The sequence below is a fragment of the Phyllobates terribilis genome, unplaced genomic scaffold (genome assembly GCF_046119375.1).
Source record: "Phyllobates terribilis strain yellow unplaced genomic scaffold, ASM4611937v1 Scaffold_3__8_contigs__length_932513732, whole genome shotgun sequence".
Taxonomy (NCBI): Eukaryota; Metazoa; Chordata; class Amphibia; order Anura; family Dendrobatidae; genus Phyllobates; species Phyllobates terribilis.
The window spans coordinates 767092834-767111790 of NW_027362763.1; the positions used below are offsets into that span (position 1 = coordinate 767092834).

Below are 18957 nucleotides of genomic sequence, written 5' to 3' on the forward strand. Positions count from 1 at the left end.
CAGTTCCTCCGGTGGTGGAAGACGGCGAATATGAAATTTCTCGTATCCTGAATTCCAGAGGGCATAGAGGGAGATTGCAGTATCTCGTCGCTTGGAAAGGTTTCGGTCCCGAGGATAACTCCTGGGTAAAGGCGGAGGATGTCTCTGCTCCTAGACTTGTCAGAGCTTTCCACAGGAGATTTCCGGATAGGCCTGGGCCTGGAGGATCCGGAGGATCCTCATAAAAGAGGGGGTACTGTTAGAACCCTCCTGTTTGTTTTTGTTTCTATCTTGTGTTTTGCGGTCACGTGACCATCTTCCTATATATTCCAGCTCCGCCCTTCTGGCTTTGCTGGACTTCAGTGTTGTTTTGACTGCCTCTCTAGCCAGGTGCTTTTGTGCCTATCTATCTCTAGTTTGCTTGGTCCTCTGGGACCTCTAGTACTTTTGTCAGTTTATCTTTTGCTCTGCAACAACTTCTGTTAGGAGGTGTCCCATTTTTGTCCCAGTCCTTAGTTCTTTTAGGGACCCCTCCCTTTCTCTATAGGTCTCCGTTCAGACTAGCCGAGGACGAAGGCGGGTTTGTTCACAAGGAACAGGTTGCCTGCTACAACGTAGGGACTCAGCTTAGTCTTACTGTAGGGACAGCTCCCCCCTTCTTTCCCTAGTTGATGTTGCAGATCATAACAGCAAGAACCAGAGCCAGACTGCTTAACTGCAACCAGCTATATTTTTCTCTGAAATGCTCCAGGTCGGCTTCTACCAGCTCAGCTGCAGGTGAATGACGTGTCTCTCCCATGGCAAGAGACCTGTCAATCACAGAGAGCGTCACTGAGAAAAGCTAGCTGGGCGTAGCGCCAGACTAGTCTGATTTCCAGCGCCCTCATTAAAGTATAGTTTCACTAAAATATACTATGTCTAAAGAGGACAATGTACCTGGTTACTATAGTGCAGCAGTGCTGTGATGCATGATGCCCTTGGCAGCAGGTTCCCTTTAGTCAGAACAGGAGCAAGAACAGGAGTGGCAAACCTGACAAATTTACTCCAAAAGGTGCACTGGAAATTCTTTAAGAAAATTGGAATGTATCAAACACCAAAAAAGTTGACCCTCACAAAGGAGTTTGGGTGGTATATATTTATATATATAGACCTGGAACTATTCAGTGTGACAAATACACAATACTGTTTTCAAACACCTTTAACATTTGAGGCATTGAAGCTTCTTAGAACCTTCTTACAAGCTGGATGAGCATTGGATAGGCTTCAATAGGCTTGTGAATGAATATAATTAATAATTATAATAGTTATTATTAATAGCTAATTAATGGGGGGGGTTTTCTCTGATCAAGACCCCCTTCTAATGGCCATCTCCCCTTGGAGGACATATTACTGTATATCCTTGCATTCTATAGATACGCTGTTGATTTTATCATACACTGCGTAATGACTTGTTATTTGAAGGTGGAATAACCAAAACTGAACATTTTCATAGAAGACAAAAATATTTTCTGTTTTTTTTTTTTTTTTCAAAATAAATATTTCATGACTAATTTAGGTGAAAAAAAAAATATTACAAAAAGGGGGTTTAGTGTACACTCATTGTGGAATTTTGTGGAATTTTTGAGGCAGTACTAACCCCATTAGTAGTATAATCATAGCATACCTCGATACTGACGTTGCACCACACAGCGAAGATTTACCCATCTCTTAATAAAATAAGCTGCAATTCGCAACCGAGTTCCTAAAGGAAAAAACAAAATTGCATAAAAAATCTGGCACCTACATGTAATAGGCTGTGGACACAAAGCAGATGTTAAATCAACAACTATTGTTAGAATAAATAGTGCAGAAGATGTGGGATGAATGTATGAGGGAGATCCGTTCCACAGCGGACAAGATGCAGCAGAGGGCTCCTCCTGAGAACAGTATGACATCAACGACAAATGACATTTAATATGTGGTTATCAGGTGCAATGTATTGAGGACTAGGAATAAAAACATACAATGGTACATAAGATTCTAAGAAAATACTTCCCCTTAAAAAAAATAAATCTGTTACTATAAAGTCATGCTTGCCTTCATGAAGTGTGCAAACTGCCTCTTCAGAGAGGAAAAGGACTAAAACTCTAGTGCCACCTATCGGAAGTAGCAATCCTAAAAATGACTTAAGTCAACCATTTAAAGAGCCTTGCCACATGACATAGGATAAAATCTGAACCAGACACTATTTGCATACACATGTTTCTGGGTGTTTGCCTCTTATCAGTGCAAAGCAAGAGGACTGATTTGGCCAGATGTGAGACCTCTGATGGTAATCTAAGAGTAATGTCTCTCCTTGTAGAGAGTGCCAAGCCAGTGTAAAAAGACTTATAGGCCATACAATGCTCCTCTGGGAAATTAAATACCGTATTTTTATTGACTATAAGACGCACCGGACCATAAGACGCACCCCAAATTTTGGGAAGGAAAATAGGAAAAAAAAATTTTTTAATAAAATGGTGGTGCGTCTTATAGTTTGATTTACGGTAACTTACCGGGGAGGGGGCGGCTGCATTGGAGCAGGGTCCCAGGAGGTAGGGTCGCTACTGCAGGAAGGTGGCTATTTTCCCTTAGTCCACCGCAGTGAAAACTATGGGAAATGCGGGGACTCTGCCGACATTTTGTGGAAGCCCGGGGCCCACCACAGCCTTACACCGCTGAACACCCCCTCCTCCCAGCCCGGGGTCCGCAGCATCGCCCCACTCCTGCTGCCACCACCAACTTTCTGCAGCAACTACACCGCCTCCTAGGACTCCGCTCCACCACAGCCGCCACTCGGTAAGCTACTTTTGGATTAAAAGACACACCCCCATTTGCTCCCCAAATGTCTGTGGGTAAGGTCTTCGGCTCTTGCCCCGGACGTCCGTCTGCATCTAGTGTCTGTATTACAAGTCACTACTTTGTGAATGATTTGCCTCCTTGAAATTTTGCAACGGCGCAGTCAATGCCACGGGCGACTCTCGCGCAGATTGGTCTCCCAGCAGTCTTCAGTAAAATGGAGCTGGTGGCAGTGCATGTGCAGATTGAGATGTTCTTTAGAGATTTAATTGAGCGAAGATCTAAATCTGTGCATGCACCACCACCGGCGCCATTTTATTTTAGACGCATCACTCGCAGCAAGGACAGTGCAAGGTGGAAATTTCAAACAGGAGACAGGTCACTCACAAAGGCAGTGACCCGTCATGCAGACCCCAGAGGCAGGCGGAGGGGCCGGAACAGTAGCCGAGGACCCTAACCACAGTCCTGCCCATATGCACCTAAAGCTTATTAACTGAAAACGTCAAAGGTGGATTAAAGAACCACCACCATGAGGATTTCTAAACTAAAAGGTATCAATTTAATCTGTATAACACAGCGCCATTATGACCATGTCTTTACTTTACGTTGCTAAACCATGCTGACAGGTTCTCTTTAAGTTTATGTGGTGGACAACCATACCATACACAGTCTATTGACAGGTGTCAAATAGATTTCTCAAGGAAAGCAGTTATGCTTGTCTAATTCTTCACAACCCCTTTAAGCATGTGCATTCCCCTAAGCACTTTATGCATTCCCTGATTGAGCGTTGGAACTTTGTGGTTAGCTTCTCTCATTTTGCAAGGTTCTTGATTGGAATGTGGCAAATGACAACATCAGCATGGAAATTGCATGTTCTCTCTTTGTTTAAGTGGGTTTCTGACTTCATCCTGCATATCAATCGGTGAGAATGTGTCAGAAATAGGGGACTTAGAATGTCAGGTAATGGGGGTGGGGGCTGTTCGTATATGGCCACAATCCCTGTGCAAGCACTACAAAATAGGCTTGCAACATATATAAAAAAAAATTGAGGTTCTTGTTAAGGCAGTAAGATAGACACCAACTGCAGGAGAATTGTAGAAATAGCAATTATGTAATGTGTACTTTAATTGGCCAAGCTGTTGAAATTAAACCAGACGGATCTTTCCGTCCCCTGACATCACCTGTCGGGAGAGAGCCGGGAGGCAAAAATACACACTGGACTGTCAGTTGCTCCCAGAAAATTGGCAGGTTCGGCTGACTTTCAACTAATGTACATTGAGGCTTTAGGTGTAGAGCGTGCAGCCTGACGGAGCAATGTGAACATTGGCCTATTCAAACAGCTGATTGGTGGCAGTACCAAGAGTTGGATGCCGCAATCCCTCAGGCACTGTGCTTAACTGATGGCTGCAATGGGCTTGGGGAAAGCGCATTACAGAGACCAAAGTGCACGTCAGTGCTGGGATCTGCCTCCAGTGCATTTCCAGGAGCACCAAGCATGGGAGATGAACTGTATTTGAAAAGTCAAGCTGTCATTTATTTACAACTTACAGGCGTATTTAAGCAGCTCTTCCGTTCCCCTATTTACTCCTGCCATCAGTGCAGTCAAAACTGCTGACAGGTTCCCTTTAATAATTTGGTATACCAAATCCTGTTCTTCACCCTTCCATGTAGACACTTTGACTGCATACATACCATGTTTAAACTTGTTCCCGGTCTCGGCATGGCTCCACTAATGTGTTTCTGCTGGATAGGTTGATACATTACAAACATATAATAAATCTGAAGCCTTCCTGTGTTGCTGTTTATTTATAGATTATATGATTAAGTACGTCTGAGGACCTGTGAATATATAGATGTTGTCTTTTCTTTATATAATGGCAAACTGTTTAGTTTAGCATTAGTGGTTTTGATTCAAGTACGATTCTAATTTAAAAAGCAAACTTGACAGCGGCTGCAAACAGGATACACTTGTCTCATCTGAAATTCATACATGCAATAGCCAGGTACGACATCTAGGCGGCCATGAAGAAAGGTTGATAGAAGACCTAGGCAACTAGTGGAAATATCACAGATTGAAGTCACAAACTTGAGCAGATCTTCTTGACTGAGGTTAGGACCATCCTTCATTTTTTTCTCATCAGCCTTCTTAGGATAAAGCTTCAGACGCAATTTTGTGAATTTCTGTTAAGGCTCATGCAGACATCCGTGCAAATCAGTCCTAGAAAGAACCATAATGCACGGACAGGGCAAAAGTCTAAAAACCAGAATGTGACAACTTCAAGATTTCATTGAGGCTGTCATGCTCGGGTCAGGAGAGCCGTGGCAAATCTGTGTATTGCAGTCCAATCGCGGACCGATTTGCACAGAAGTTTTTGACCAGACTCCTGGATTATTTTTTATTTATATAGGCAGTGATTTCACTTATTCCAGTTTCACACATCAAACATTCATGGAATAAGTGCGTAACGAATAGTCTGGACAGGCGGTGGGTCTTCTGACCCAAACGCAAAAGCCTCATACATACCGATGAAACGGTTGGATTTCAGGTCAGGAGATACGTGGCCAATCTGGAAATCAAGGTCCGTGCTTGGACCCTGAATTTCGGACGTGTGAAACTGACTTTACAGTAATAAAGTATATCTATACAAGATGGGTAGCAAAAATCAGATTCAGTCCATTCCACGTGCTGGTCATCATTCCTCATTACCTGGGCAGAAGGCTTGAAAACAGTTCATGGACTCCACCATCCATTTGTAGGATACAAGGGTGAGTTGACCATTGGGTATTTGTACACTTATTTGCTGAAGCTCCAATGTAGAGAATGGAAACCCTACAAAGGATCACAAACGGTGATGGCATTGGGGCAAACCCATGCTTGGGCATACACTATCTATGGTACTAGTAGCAGCCACATTGGTTGTTCAAGTTGAATATAAATTTTATCTAAAATGTACAACTTCTGTTGGTAGTATGATACAATCTCCCAGAAGAGCAAACTATTTCCATCAGAAAGCTAAGCCAGGTCATTGTGATTATGTCATATTCATACAATTATGAAATAATGCAAAAAAAGACAAAAATTTCCCGAGTCCCAGTCCAAATTTCTATGTGCTGACATGAAAAAAATATCTTTAAAATGATTGAGACAAAACCATAACATAAAACTAACACAAGTCTTGATTTATGACCATTTCCTCTAATTGTGAAGCTCACGGTAAAAAGTGATTCATTGTCTGTGTATTCCGAAAGAACAAAGAAGCGAGAGCAGCGTTTGCTTGTGTGTAGACAGACATGGCTTTTCAGACAGAATACAGCACAGTGCGAGGGCATCCAGACTTGGGATACAGCTCAGAGACCAAATGTCATAGTGCCGTCTTATGTCACACATGGATAAAATGGCAACGCACTGTCAAAGCATCGGATTGTTTTATAGAAAACAAGATTCCTCTTGTGTCCACAATCTTGAATGGAATTAGAAGATTACGAATTGGCAAAGTAAAGAGGGGCACACAAAGAGGTCTTGGAAATGAGCCGGACATCTAAGTTCCTCCAATTTCCCTACGGGAGGAAACGCCTACTAAATTATTAATGTGAGAACAGGTGAGCCTTGTTTCACTTATTCACATTTTGATAGTTTACATAGAAAAAGCTATTTAACCCATTAATGCCACCGCCATTTTTCAGCCTAAGAACGTACACAATTTATTCGGTTTTGCATCCACAGCTTCAAATTGGCATACATTTTTGCTCGGTTAGCGGTATGAAAATAAAATGCGGAGGAGTGGTATATTTTGTGGCATAAACTGCATTTACACATGAATTGGCATTTCATTTATATTTTTTTTTTGGACAGGTGAAAAAAAAAAATCCCATAGATATGTTGTCATTTTTGAGATGAGAATATCCCATTAAAGGGGGTCTCATGTAAAACATTTAGAACTTCTCCAGGGTAGATGATAAAGGTTGGATTCTAGGGTCCAGCTGCTGAGAGCCCCACTGATCCTTCAAATCAAGGTGGCTAAATTACCCTATAAATGAAGCTTTGTGAGAATGTTCAATCATTGTTGCATTAAAAAGTATCTACTTTTTTTTTTCTTCATTTTATTTATCCTACAGGCATTGCAAAGTTATGGGTTTTAGTAATATATACTTCATTACCTTAATATGGCTACTTCTGTACCAAACACTGTGCAGCAGTGCTCTTATAATGCTCAGTTTATGCTTCTTTAGAAGATACTTCCAACTGCTGCTTAGCAAGAATAATCCCCATAGTGCATCTATGTACAGAACTTTCCATCTTTAACCACAATGAGAAACAAAACGATGATCACAGATTAATGTCTTAAAAACAGAGGGTTTGAATATTCCCTACGTGCTCAATTATTAGGCAAGCGGGTATTTTGACCATGTCATCATTTTTATGCAGATTTTCCCATCTCCAAGCTGTAGAAACCTGAATGCTTGTTTGATGAAGCAGATCGCGTGATGTGTATTTGTATAATGAGGCCTAAGGATATTAAAGACCCTTTATGAACTTGTGCAGGATTATTAGGCAGCTTGTTTTCATCAAGCAAAATAGGCCTAAAAAGAGTTTTATCTGACTCAAAAATAGTTACAGCACTTAGAGAACGATACAGCACTCTTGAAATTGCTAAAATATTGGGGTGTGATTGGAGAATCATCAACATTTTTGTTGCAAGTAGTCAAAAGGGTTGCAAAAAACATGTTGAATAAAAAAGACACACATTGACTGGCAAAGATTTGAGAAGAATCAAACGTGAAGTGACCTGGAAGCCATTATCCTCCAGTGCTGTCATATTCCAGAACTACAAGCTCCCTGGAGGCCCAGAAGTACGAGGTGTTCAGTGCTCAGAGACATGGCCAAGGTAAGGAAGGCTGAAACCGGACCACCACTGAACAAGACACAGAAGGGGAAATGTCAAGACTGGGCCAAGAAATATCTGAAGACAGATTTTTCAAAGGTTTTATGGACTGAAGGGATAAGAGTGACTCTTGGTGATGAGATGAGAGTGACTTTTGATGGACCATTTGGACGGGCCTGTGGCTGGATCAGTAATGAGCACAGACCTCCACTTTGACACAGACACCAGCAATATGGAGGTGGAGTATTGCTGTGGCCTGGTATTATTAAAGATTAGTTAGTTGGACCTTTTCAGTTGGAAGGTAGACTCAAAATTAACTCCCAAACCTACTGCCAGTTTTTAAAGACACTTTCTTCTAGCAGTGGTACAGGACAAAGTCGTCTTTGAAGAAAACCATGATTTTTAGGCAGGACAATGCTCCATCACATGCAACGAGCTACTCCACTGCTTGGCTAGTCAAGAAAGGACTTAAGATGAAAGAATAATGCCATGGCCCCTTCCTCACCTGACCTAAACCCTACTGAAAACTTCTGGGCCCTTCCTAAATGGGAGATTTATGGTGAAGGAAAACAGTCACCTCTCTGACCAGTGTCTGGGAAGCTGTGGTTGGTGCTGCCCAAAAAGTTGATCAACAGATTAAGAAACTAACAGACTTCATCGATAGAAGATTTATGACTGTTACTGAAAAGAAGGGTGGCTATATTGGTCACCATTTTTCTTAAATGTCAGAAATGTATTTTTGTTTTGAGTTGCTTATTATTCTCACTTTAACAGATGAATAGAAACAATTGAGACAGGAACATTTTAATTTTCACTTAGTTACATAATAATTCTACACATATAGATTTTCTCTTAAGACACACCATCACTTTTACTTTCTTTAATATTCAGGTTTCAGATTTATTAACCATTTGAAGTTATGGTAGTCATGGCCCTGTCTCAACTTATTATTGCTAAATTAGTTCATTTTTTCAAATGAAATGTAAAAATTCCCAGCGTTCACCTTCTGATCCGTGTTCTCTGTTCTGTTGTGAATAAAATATGGCTATAAGAGATTTCCAAATCATTGCATTGTTGTTTTCTTTACATAGCGTCCCAACCTTTTGGGAACTGGAGTTGTATTTCAAAAGGCATCCTCATAGGACCGTCTGAGACTTTACAGAGGTCCTCTGCTGAATTATTTTATATGTGATGGTTATCATAAAAGTGACCTATTACACAAAGTTTATGGTCAACTCGAGCACTTTTAGCGTTGAGCTTGATCGTGCATGTAAGGTCACTATTTATCAAAGGCCTGATAGCACTGAATACCTGTTACAGAAACTCCTACAATAAAAGTGTTTAAGCTTACATCTCTACTACAATAACTACTGCCATTACTACAGCCAGAGAATTTTAATGGAAGATGTGCAATCTTTATAGTATAGAATAAATCCTCAAGAAACCTAAAGGTGCTGTCTAAGATTAGAAAAAATGTCTGCTTTTGCCCTCAGATATATTGCCACCCATGTCATGGGCTTATTAGAGTTTTACAGCCCAACTCCATTAAAAAAGGCAGATCTTTTTTTCTAATCTCACATAAGCTCCTTAAAATCATAGCTGGAAGAATTCTAAAAAAACAGGACATATCTGAATAGTTCAATCTCTTCTTGTATCCTAAAAGCAACGGAATTTTAATTTAAGAAGAAAAGGCAGAGACATGCCTATAAGTTTTATCTTTATGGCCCCGTAGTCAACTGCGTCCAGAGCCGCTGGTGTAAGGGATCATGTACTACATATCCTATAGGTACAGAGCTATTTATTTCCCATGGCAAGCAGCTGCCACAATTTTCTTAGGGTCTGGTCACACATGTGAGACATCCATATATAGCTGAAACTATGACGCTGTGAAAGATCGGTGATGGAATAAATGAGTACAGCATTTAATTGTCCCCAATGACTTAGAATTAGAGATGAGTGAAAAAATTTATAAGACCCACTCCAGTGGGCAGGTCAGCAGACTGTGGCCACTGGACGGGATCACTGCAAACCACCTCCCATTTATTAACATCATGTCTCCTCTTTAGATTAGCCGGCCTAGCATGATGTCGTGCGTGTGACTCGCCCCCTGGGCCTGTGTCGTGTGTGCACGTGTATGCGGGGAATACCCGGAGCCGGATCGCTGGGGGGTTGTAGTCTCCGTGGCGATGACCCGGTCCGTGCCCAGGGTGGTCAAACCAGTGGCAGACTTAGTAGTATTATAATTGTCCGACTACGCCACCCGTGGATTGCGGTCAGTGGGGACCGCCGCTGCAAGGCAGACCACTGAGGCGATGTTGTATGCGCAGCCAAGTATGGGACGACTCCCCACGGGAGAAGTATAGCCTCAGGGCAGTTAGTGCGGATGATGGGAGTGATGGTGCACGAGCGTCCCAGCACTGGTGGTGCTGGTGCGGCGAAGAAGCACAGAGACGTGTGGTTGCAGTTTCCAATGCTTTACTCACAGTTCTTTACTGGTCCTAGTCACCTCGGCACCGGCGGTGACTGCCCAAGCCGTGCTGCGTCCACCAGGCAAGGGGCTCGACCAACTCCCAGGCAATTCCAGAACGTGGCACAGGGCTCCCTTCTCTTCCCTTCTCTGGCCGTGCCCCACTACTGACTCTACGATTGTCCGGCTGCCTCGGGCCTTCTCTTGGTATGCTGATTTCTGCATCCCTGATCCTATGTGGTGTGCCTTCCTGGTAGGTGTAGTGAGGGGTTGCACCGAGATATAGTCACGACCGCCGGTCTTTGGCTGAGGATTAGTCGCCTCCACCAATTTGGGATCTGGTACCCTGTTCTGCCAACCCGTCACCTGCAATCTCCTGGGCCTATGGGGTTCCTTCTTCTCTCGTGTCTCTGGTCCTCTCTTAATGTTCTGTTCCTTGTTTCCTTTCTCTTCTGTTCCCGTTCTCTCTGCTGTTTCTGGCCTCCACTCCAGGCCTGCCTCGTGGAGCTGGGCCCAGAATGAGCCACAGCTCCCTGTCAGCCCTCTCTGGCTGAACTCCTCTCTGAACTCACTCCCCCGGACTGAACTGAACTCTGTTCTATGATGGTGCCCACCTTATATACCTCCCTCTATGTGTGAGCCCAGGTGACTAGCAACCAATGGGCTCCTACCTATGCCCAGAGACCCACCCCTATCTGCTCCTACACCACTGGGTTTTCCTTCCCCTCCCCACTCCAGCCAGGGACAGATGCTGTCGTGCCTGCACTTCTGTCTAGTGGGAGCACCGTTGAGCTGTCCCTCGGAAATGGGGTGTGTGTGGTGCATGCAGCTTACTGAGTCCTGGTCCACACTCCATCCTTACCCGGGAGTGGAATATCACACCTTTGGTTTGAGGTGCAATACCCCTGTAGCAGCCGAACCCTCGGGGCGCTACATTCCCCCCTGGTAAATCACAGCACATCCTCGGGCTGGAAAAGAATAAAAGCAATTTAGACATACAAAATTTTTAAAATGCATTCGCATATAAGACACTAACTATTAACCCATCCCTTTATGGGAGGCACTTTTCCCTTTTAACGTTACTGGTACACTTTTTCTTTTCTTTAACATTCTTCTTTCACTAGCTATGGTCAAAACTACCGGAACTCTTTTAGCATATAAAACATCACATAAAACATTTGCATTATTACTCAAGCAGCATACAAAACCTTTTCATATAAAACCTTTTCAAGTGAAACATTTTTTTTTTCAAAAACACATTCTTGAGTTCTGGCCGCTGTGCAACTCGCGACCAGGTGTTCACTTTCTCTTAAGGGTGCAACAGTCCATTTAATTCGTCCTGAGGTAGACGTTGCAGTTCTTTTATAAAACCAGTAGGGGGCGCTTTAAGAAGCCCAACTATTTACAAGGGATTGGCCGTTCCCAGTCATCGGCCTGTTGGTAAGGGGGAAAGGCTGTTCACAGTCCTCAGCCTGGTAAAGGTTATAAGGGCAACTTTGGCATGGAACAGCTCCACATTAGTCCCAACGGTGACCACACTCCAATTCAGTAACAGTTCTTATACCCTGACGGGTAACTATATACAGTTCATTTTACCGTTTATTCAATAACGGTGTCCTCCTTGCTCTTCTGGGTAGTCTTCAGGTCCGTCCGGACCCTCAGTGTACTCAGTGTCTGGGCGGTACCGCAGTTCCTCCTCGGTCAAGCGGTGGACATGGAGGGCGTACAGTCCTTTAGCGCCCTTGTGCCGGGTGTAAGTGACCACGTCACCAGGGTACAGGTCACGTCCGTGATGTCCCTCTGGCAGGTGACTCTCAACGTCTCTTCTGGTCACGAAGACGTCGGTTGCGGCCTCCGGGTCGCTAATGAAGCCCCAGCCGTGCTCCAGCTGGAACTTTACTACGGTCCCGGTGGCTCGGGGACCGCGGATGGCCTGGGGACTTTGGCGAGCTCTTCGGTTCTGTTCCGCGCTCCGGGCTTGGAGTCGCTCCTCCCTGATGCGTCTCTGCCGTCGCTCTCTTTCAAAGGTGGCCAGCTGCTGAAAGCAGGAATCCAGGCGACGGGCTGCGTCCGCCCGGGTTTCTTGGGGGAACCCCATTAGATCTTTGCCAGTGGGGTCCCATTCGCACTGGGCGTCCTGCAGCGCGGGCTGGGCGACTTCTACAGGCTCCGGAGCCGGTATCAGAGGCTCACACAGGGGTGGAACTCTCCTTGAGGGGCCGCTGGCCAGCTCGGCCGGCCACACCAGGGGCATTCCATCTGGGCCCATATGCTGGGCGAAGAGATCCGCGCCCAGGGGTGGTATGGCACGGGGCCCCAGGTGCGGAGCAGCGCCCGGGGGCACTTGGCCTTGCGACCAGGCAGGTGGTCGTCTGCTGGATGTGTCCGGGGGTGGCACCGCCAAGGCAGGGGGCGCTGGTGGGGCAGTGGCGCCCGGGTGTACTAGGCCTTGCGTCCTGGCTTGTGACGTCTCCTGCTTTACGGCGCCTGGGTTCAGAGGGCACAGCGCGGGGAGTGACAGCGACGCCCGCAGCCTGAGGCCTAGCTGGCGACGGTGGAGGCGTGGTACCAGGCACGGTCCCCGGGGCTTCGGGTCCCGCAACGGAGAGTGGGGGCATGCTGGTGGTCTCAGGGCTTGGGGTGATGACGTCCCCGTTACCTGCCTCGATCTCCGTGGCCTCCTCCGCGGCGTCGTCCGCCGCCGCCGGTCCACCTTCACCGCCCTCAGAGGCAGGCGCGCTGCTCGGTCCTCGCGGTGTCTCCTGCTAGCCGGTTACGTGCTGCTGGGCCAACTCCTCCTTCCACCCGGCAAACACGTCTCGCTGCGCCCGGACCATCCTCCGATTTAGATCCTCCAGCGCAGCTCGCGCGCACTCCGGGTCTCTGGGCAGCTGTGTCAGCAACTCCGTTAAGCTGCAGGGTGGTTCAGCTTGCAGCAGGCTGTGGGCCAGGGTGCTGGTGGGGTTCGCTGCTCCTTCCATCTCCGGGTGCGGTATGTCCAGACTGATATAGGCCGCACCCGACCCCACAGTTTTCTTTCCTATCCGCCCCCATGGGGGGTGGTCTTGGGGGCATCTGCTGAAAATCACCTTTAGGGGCAGCCCCCCCACGTTGATGGACATCTCCATTGCTGCACTCATAGTTGCTGGGGGCGGGCCCCTTCTCTGGCGCCACTCTGGGACCTGGCCCACGATGGGAGGCGGCTTCCTGCTGTCTTTTGGTGCGCACATAATGGCGTCAGCTCATCCGGGGCGGGAAGAACGGATGAAGATGGCGGGAAACGACCCAAGAGGGCGTCCGATGGCGGGAAACGACTCCGGATGGCGGGAAAACTTCACCACAGTAAGTATCTCAGTCTCTGAAGGCGCGCAGTACCCGGTGGTAGCGGGCTGGTTTGAATCCTGCCGACTACGCCAAAGTTGACTCGCCCCCTGGGCCTGTGTCGTGTGTGCACGTGTATGCGGGGAATACCCGGAGCCGGATCGCTGGGGGTTGTAATCTCCGTGGCGATGACCCGGTCCGTGCCCAGGGTGGTCAAACCAGTGGCAGACTTAGTAGTATTATAATTGTCCGACTACGCCACCCGTGGATTGCGGTCAGTGGGGACCGCCGCTGCAAGGCAGACCACTGAGGCTGATGTTGTATGCAAAGACAAGTATGGGACGACTCCCCACGGGAGAAATATAGCCTCAGGGCAGTTAGTGCGGATGATGGGAGTGATGGTGCACGAGCGTCCCAGCACTGGTGGTGCTGGTGCGGCGAAGAAGCACAGAGACGTGTGGTTGCAGTTTCCAATGCTTTACTCACAGTTCTTTACTGGTCCTAGTCACCTCGGCACCGGCGGTGACTGCCCAAGCCGTGCTGCGTCCACCAGGCAAGGGGCTCGACCAACTCCCAGGCAATTCCAGAGCGTGGCACAGGGCTCCCTTCTCTTCCCTTCTCTGGCCGTTCCCCACCAGTGACTCTACGTTTGTCCGGCTGCCTCGGGCCTTCTCTTGGTATGCTGATTTCTGCGTCCCTGACCCTATGTGGTGTGCCTTCCTGGTAAGTGTAGTGAGGGGTCGCACCGAGATATAGTCACGACCGCCGGTCTTTGGCTGAGGATTAGTCGCCTCCACCAATTTGGGATCCGGTACCCTGTTCTGCCAACCCATCACCCGCAATCTCCTGGGCCTATGGGGTTCCTTCTTCTCTCGTGTCTCTGGTCCTCTCTTAAGGTTCTGTTCCTTGTTTCCTTTCTCTTCTGTTCCTGTTCTCTCTGCTGTTTCTGGCCTCCACTCCAGGCCTGCCTCGTGGAGCTGGGCCCAGACTGAGCCACAGCTCCCTGTCAGCCCTCTCTGGCTGAACTCCTCTCTGAACTCACTCCCCCGGACTGAACTGAACTCTGTTCTATGATGGTGCCCACCTTATATACCTCCCTCTATGTGTGAGCCCAGGTGACTAGCAACTAGTGTTGAGCCACCCCCATAGTGTTCGAGTTCGGTTCGTCGAACACCAGTTAAAACCAATGGCAGGCAAACAAAAACACATAGAAACACATAGAAAACACCTTCAAAGGTGTCCAAAAGCTGACAAACTGCTCAGAAGACACAACTAACACATGGAAAAGTGACAAGTACATATAGTCATGCGAAAAGAAAAGAGGTGGAGGAGTAAAAGGAGGGGGAGACACAGATATAGTCATGTCATGCCCTTCTAAAATCCCAAAAGTGAGAAGCCGACACGTTCAGTTCGCTCCTGCCCGTGCCACCTCCGTGTCGCCGGGTTTGTGCCAGAGCCGCGGTGAACCCTGACGGCCAGCCCCCCTCTCCCAATACTGGTGCCTGTCCGATGGTGGGTCGAGCGAGCCCCCCTGTGGTGGAGGCAGCTCTAAGCTTTTTAATTTAAATTGTCTCTCTAATTTGAATAAATACACTTTAAATCCATTTACAAGGATCTATTGGAGGGCAAGTCTCATGCCAGCAGCCGCGTAATTCCAGCTCCAGTAGCGTCCACTAAAGCTGCTGCAGTTAAAAAGCTTTTATAAGGATCGAGCTCGGCTGTCCACCGCAAGGCATCCTACTGCCAGTCCGAGCCCCTATGCCTTGGGGTGCCTCCTGATGCTCTTCACTGAGTATCCCGTGGTCCCGAAGCATTTCCTTTGAAAAAATGAAGTGTCCAAACTACAGGTGGTGTAGCTTGCTTAACAGCCGGGATAATCCGCTGACTAGCAGACCCTGCTACTAGGCACAAAGTATTTCCTGGGCTAGATGCAGTTAAAAATTTGTAATTAGATACTCTCGTTGGATGCTGAGAAAGCATTCCATAGAGTCTCCTGGCACGCCATATATGATTCTTTTAAAAAGCTTGGGGTAGGGGTCTAGGGGACCCTTTTATAGCCAAAATCACGGCCCTGTATCGCAATACGTCACCTAGGCTGAAGATAGATGGAACTGTAGCACCCTGAGGGCTCGGTTGCTACAGAGGTATTGCACCTCACCCAGAGGTGTGATATCTCACTCTCAGGTAAGGATGTAGTGTGGATCAGGACCCGACACCTGCATACATTACACCACATTGCCGTGGGGCAGGGCGACCAATATGCCCCTGAGATGGGCATGACAGTCCCTGTCCCTGGCTGGAGTGGGGGGAGGGAACACTGAGGAAGGGGAACCCTGTAGTGCAGGAGCAGGGAGGAAGCAGTTCCTGGGTGCATTGAGAAGGGAGTATAAAAGGTGGGCACCATCTTAGTTCAGTGCAGTGAAGTCTGAGCAGAAGTGGCAGGGAGCAGGGGCTCTGCATGAGCTCTGCTCCGGAGGCGGGCCTAGTAACAGAGGCCCAGGCATGGAAGAGGGAGAAGGAAGGAAGAGGAGCGGAGAAGGCTCCAGGAACGAGGAACGAAGGGATCTCAGGGGTGCGGACGGGCGAGTCGCCACCGCACGCCCGAATCCACCTGCGTGGAGGGGTCAGGCCAAAGGGGGAGACCGGTCCCCGAAACTAGTGGAGGCAGGAAACGACCCTCAGCTAGAAACAGGAGGCTGTGACATTTTATGTGGCGCAGCCCCTCGCTACACCCGCTAGGAAGGCACCACATAGGGTCAGGGAAACTGGCGCCAAGTTTACCAAGAGGAGGCCCGAGGCAGCCGGACAGAAGGGTTGGTAAGAAAGGCCAGACAAAGGACACACAAAGGGGGTCCTGTGAAGCACTCCAAAGTTATCTGGGAGTTGTCTGAGCCCCTCACCTGGTGAGCACAGTACGACGTGGGCAGCCGTTACCTGCAGACGTGGTCTGGATAATAAGAACTGTGGGTAAAGGCCCTGGACTGCATCACTGACTCCGTGTCATTACTGCTGCTGCCCTGCACCATCACCCCCATCCTCCGCATACACTGCCCTGAGGCTATACTCCTCACTCTGACCGCAATCCACGGGTGGCGTAGTCGGACATTTAAACATCAAAACCACATAAATAGTTCCGCCACTGGTTTGACCGCCCTGAGCCACGGAACCGGGTCGCCGCCACGGAGACTACAACCACCAGCATCCACCAAAAAGGGTCCGGCTCCGGGTGTCCCAAGGCCCAGGGGGTGCATCAGAACATTTTCATCACCTTTCACAATCACCAATGGGACAAGGCAGGGATGTCCTCTGTCCCCTCTCTTATACATCCTAGTGACGGAGCACCTGCTCTCATCAATTCGCCATAACCCCAATATTAGGTGGATTGTGGTGGGAGGCACAGAGTACAAGTGCTCTCTATTTGCTGATGATGTCCTAGTATATATCACTCAATCACATATATCCATCCATGCTGTTATGGCTGAAATAGATCACTTTGTTACATGGTCAAATTTTAAAATCAATGCAGCGAAGTCTGAGGCCCTCGATGTCTCCCTCCCCAAATCCATATAGGATTCCATCCAGTCCAACTTTCCCTTTGCCTGGCCCTCACAGGGTATCAAATACTTAGGAATTCCTATTCATAGAGACCTCTCCCATCTATGTTATCTTAATTTTGGGCCCTTTATTGAACTCCATACAGACCACGGTTGGCAAGTTAGAACTGTAAGATTCACTACGTGAACCACTGGTGTTTTGTGGAAAAGCACATGTACACTGTGTTCCAAATTATTATGCAAAAAGTGTTTAGGAGTGATAAGGGAAGAATTTGTTTGTTTGTCAGTTAAACTCATTGATGGTGATGTGTGTCAGGGCTCTTTATATCACTGTAAGCAATTGCAGACACCTGTGCTAATTAGTTTGGCAGGTGTGTCCAATGAAAGGCAAGACTACTTAAGAAGGCTGTCTCACATTATTAAGCAGCCTACATTTTCTGCCAAAATGGGAAAGAAAAAGGATGTGTCGGCTGCTGAGAAGCAACAAATTGTGGAGTGTTTAGGTCAAGGCATGACTACAATCAACATTGTGCGATGATCAGGATGAAGTGTCTTGGCAATCAAGAAGTATGTAGCTGATTCAAAGTACACACGTGTGCATGCTGATAAGGGCAAATTGAGGACTCTTTCCTACAGGCAATTACGTCAGGTTGAAAGAGCAGCGGCAAAAAAGCCTTGTCATAGCAGCAGACAAGTTTTTGAAGCTGCTGGTGCCTCCAACGTCCCCCGAACAACAAGATGCAGGGTCCTTCAGAGGTTTGCAGCTGTGCATACGCCATCCTGTCGACCTCCTCTATCCACTTCACACAAGCAGAAACGGCTCCAGTGGGCCAAACATTACATGAAGACTGATTTCAAAACTGTTTTGTTCACGGATGAGTGCCGTGCAGCGCTCGATGGTCCAGATGGATGGAGTGGAGGATGGCTGGTTGATGGACACCCCACGCAAACACGGCTACAGCGCCAACAAGGAGGAGGTGGAGTAATGTTTTGGGCTGGAATCATGGGGAGAGAGATTGTCGGCCCCTTTAGGATCCCTGAAGGCGCTAAAGATGAACTCCATAATGTATGTGGATTTTCTCAAACAGCACTTCCTGCCATGGTTCAAGAAGAAGAACCGTGTATTTCACAGCAAGATCATTTTTCTGCATGATAATGCACCATCTCATGCTGCACATAAAACATCTGCATCTCTGGCTGATATGGGCATAAAAGGGGACAAACTTATGGTGTGACCCCCATGCTCCCCTGACCTCTAACCCATTCAGAACCTTTGGAGCATCATTAAAAGGAGTGTCTATGATGGCGGGAGGCAGTTCACATCTAAGCAACAGCTCTGGGAGGGTATTCTGTCCTCATGCAAAACAATTGAAGCAGAAACCATCCAAAACCTGACAAATTCAATGGACGAGAGAGTTCAGAAGCTCCTTTCGAACAAGGGGTCCTATGTGAAAATGTAACATCACCTAGAATAAAGTTTTGAGTTGAAAACTGTTTGATTTCAGTTTCTAACAACCTGCTAATGCTTATAATTTCAAAAATGACCATTTTTTTGGTCTTTATTAAAATGAAAAGGTTGATCGAAAAGTTTGGGGGATCTAAGAGTGTGGCAACCCAGTAGTCATGATTACTTCGAATTCTGACAATATGAGGGTCATGCTGCAGGTAGTGCAGCAAGAAGGCACTTATGTGTCTTGCGCATCTCGGAGCCCCAAAATTATTTTCCGGGCTAGATGCAGCTAAAAATTATTTTTAATTTTAAATCTGGTGAAGCTTATTATAGATGGCCTAATAGGATCAGTGCTGCACACTGCTACAAAGCCCAAATTATTTTCCAGTCAAGATACAGATAAACATGATTAGTAATTTGAAAGCTTAAAACGGTTGGTAGGGTGATTTTAACCAATCATCAAGCTTTTACTCTCCCCAGGATGAC

General features: G+C 47.0%; 1 protein-coding gene across 3 annotated transcripts in view; it reads right to left on the reverse strand.

Annotated features, from left to right (window-relative positions):
• SLX4IP (SLX4 interacting protein) overlaps positions 1-18957 on the reverse strand; it is a 258954-nt gene that overhangs the window by 50145 nt on the left and 189852 nt on the right. For all 3 annotated transcript variants that reach the window (XM_073672225.1, XM_073672224.1, XM_073672223.1), the window contains exon 5: positions 1643-1720. In XM_073672225.1, the coding sequence (XP_073528326.1) occupies positions 1643-1720 (78 nt within the window). The remainder of the gene's footprint in view (positions 1-1642; positions 1721-18957) is intronic.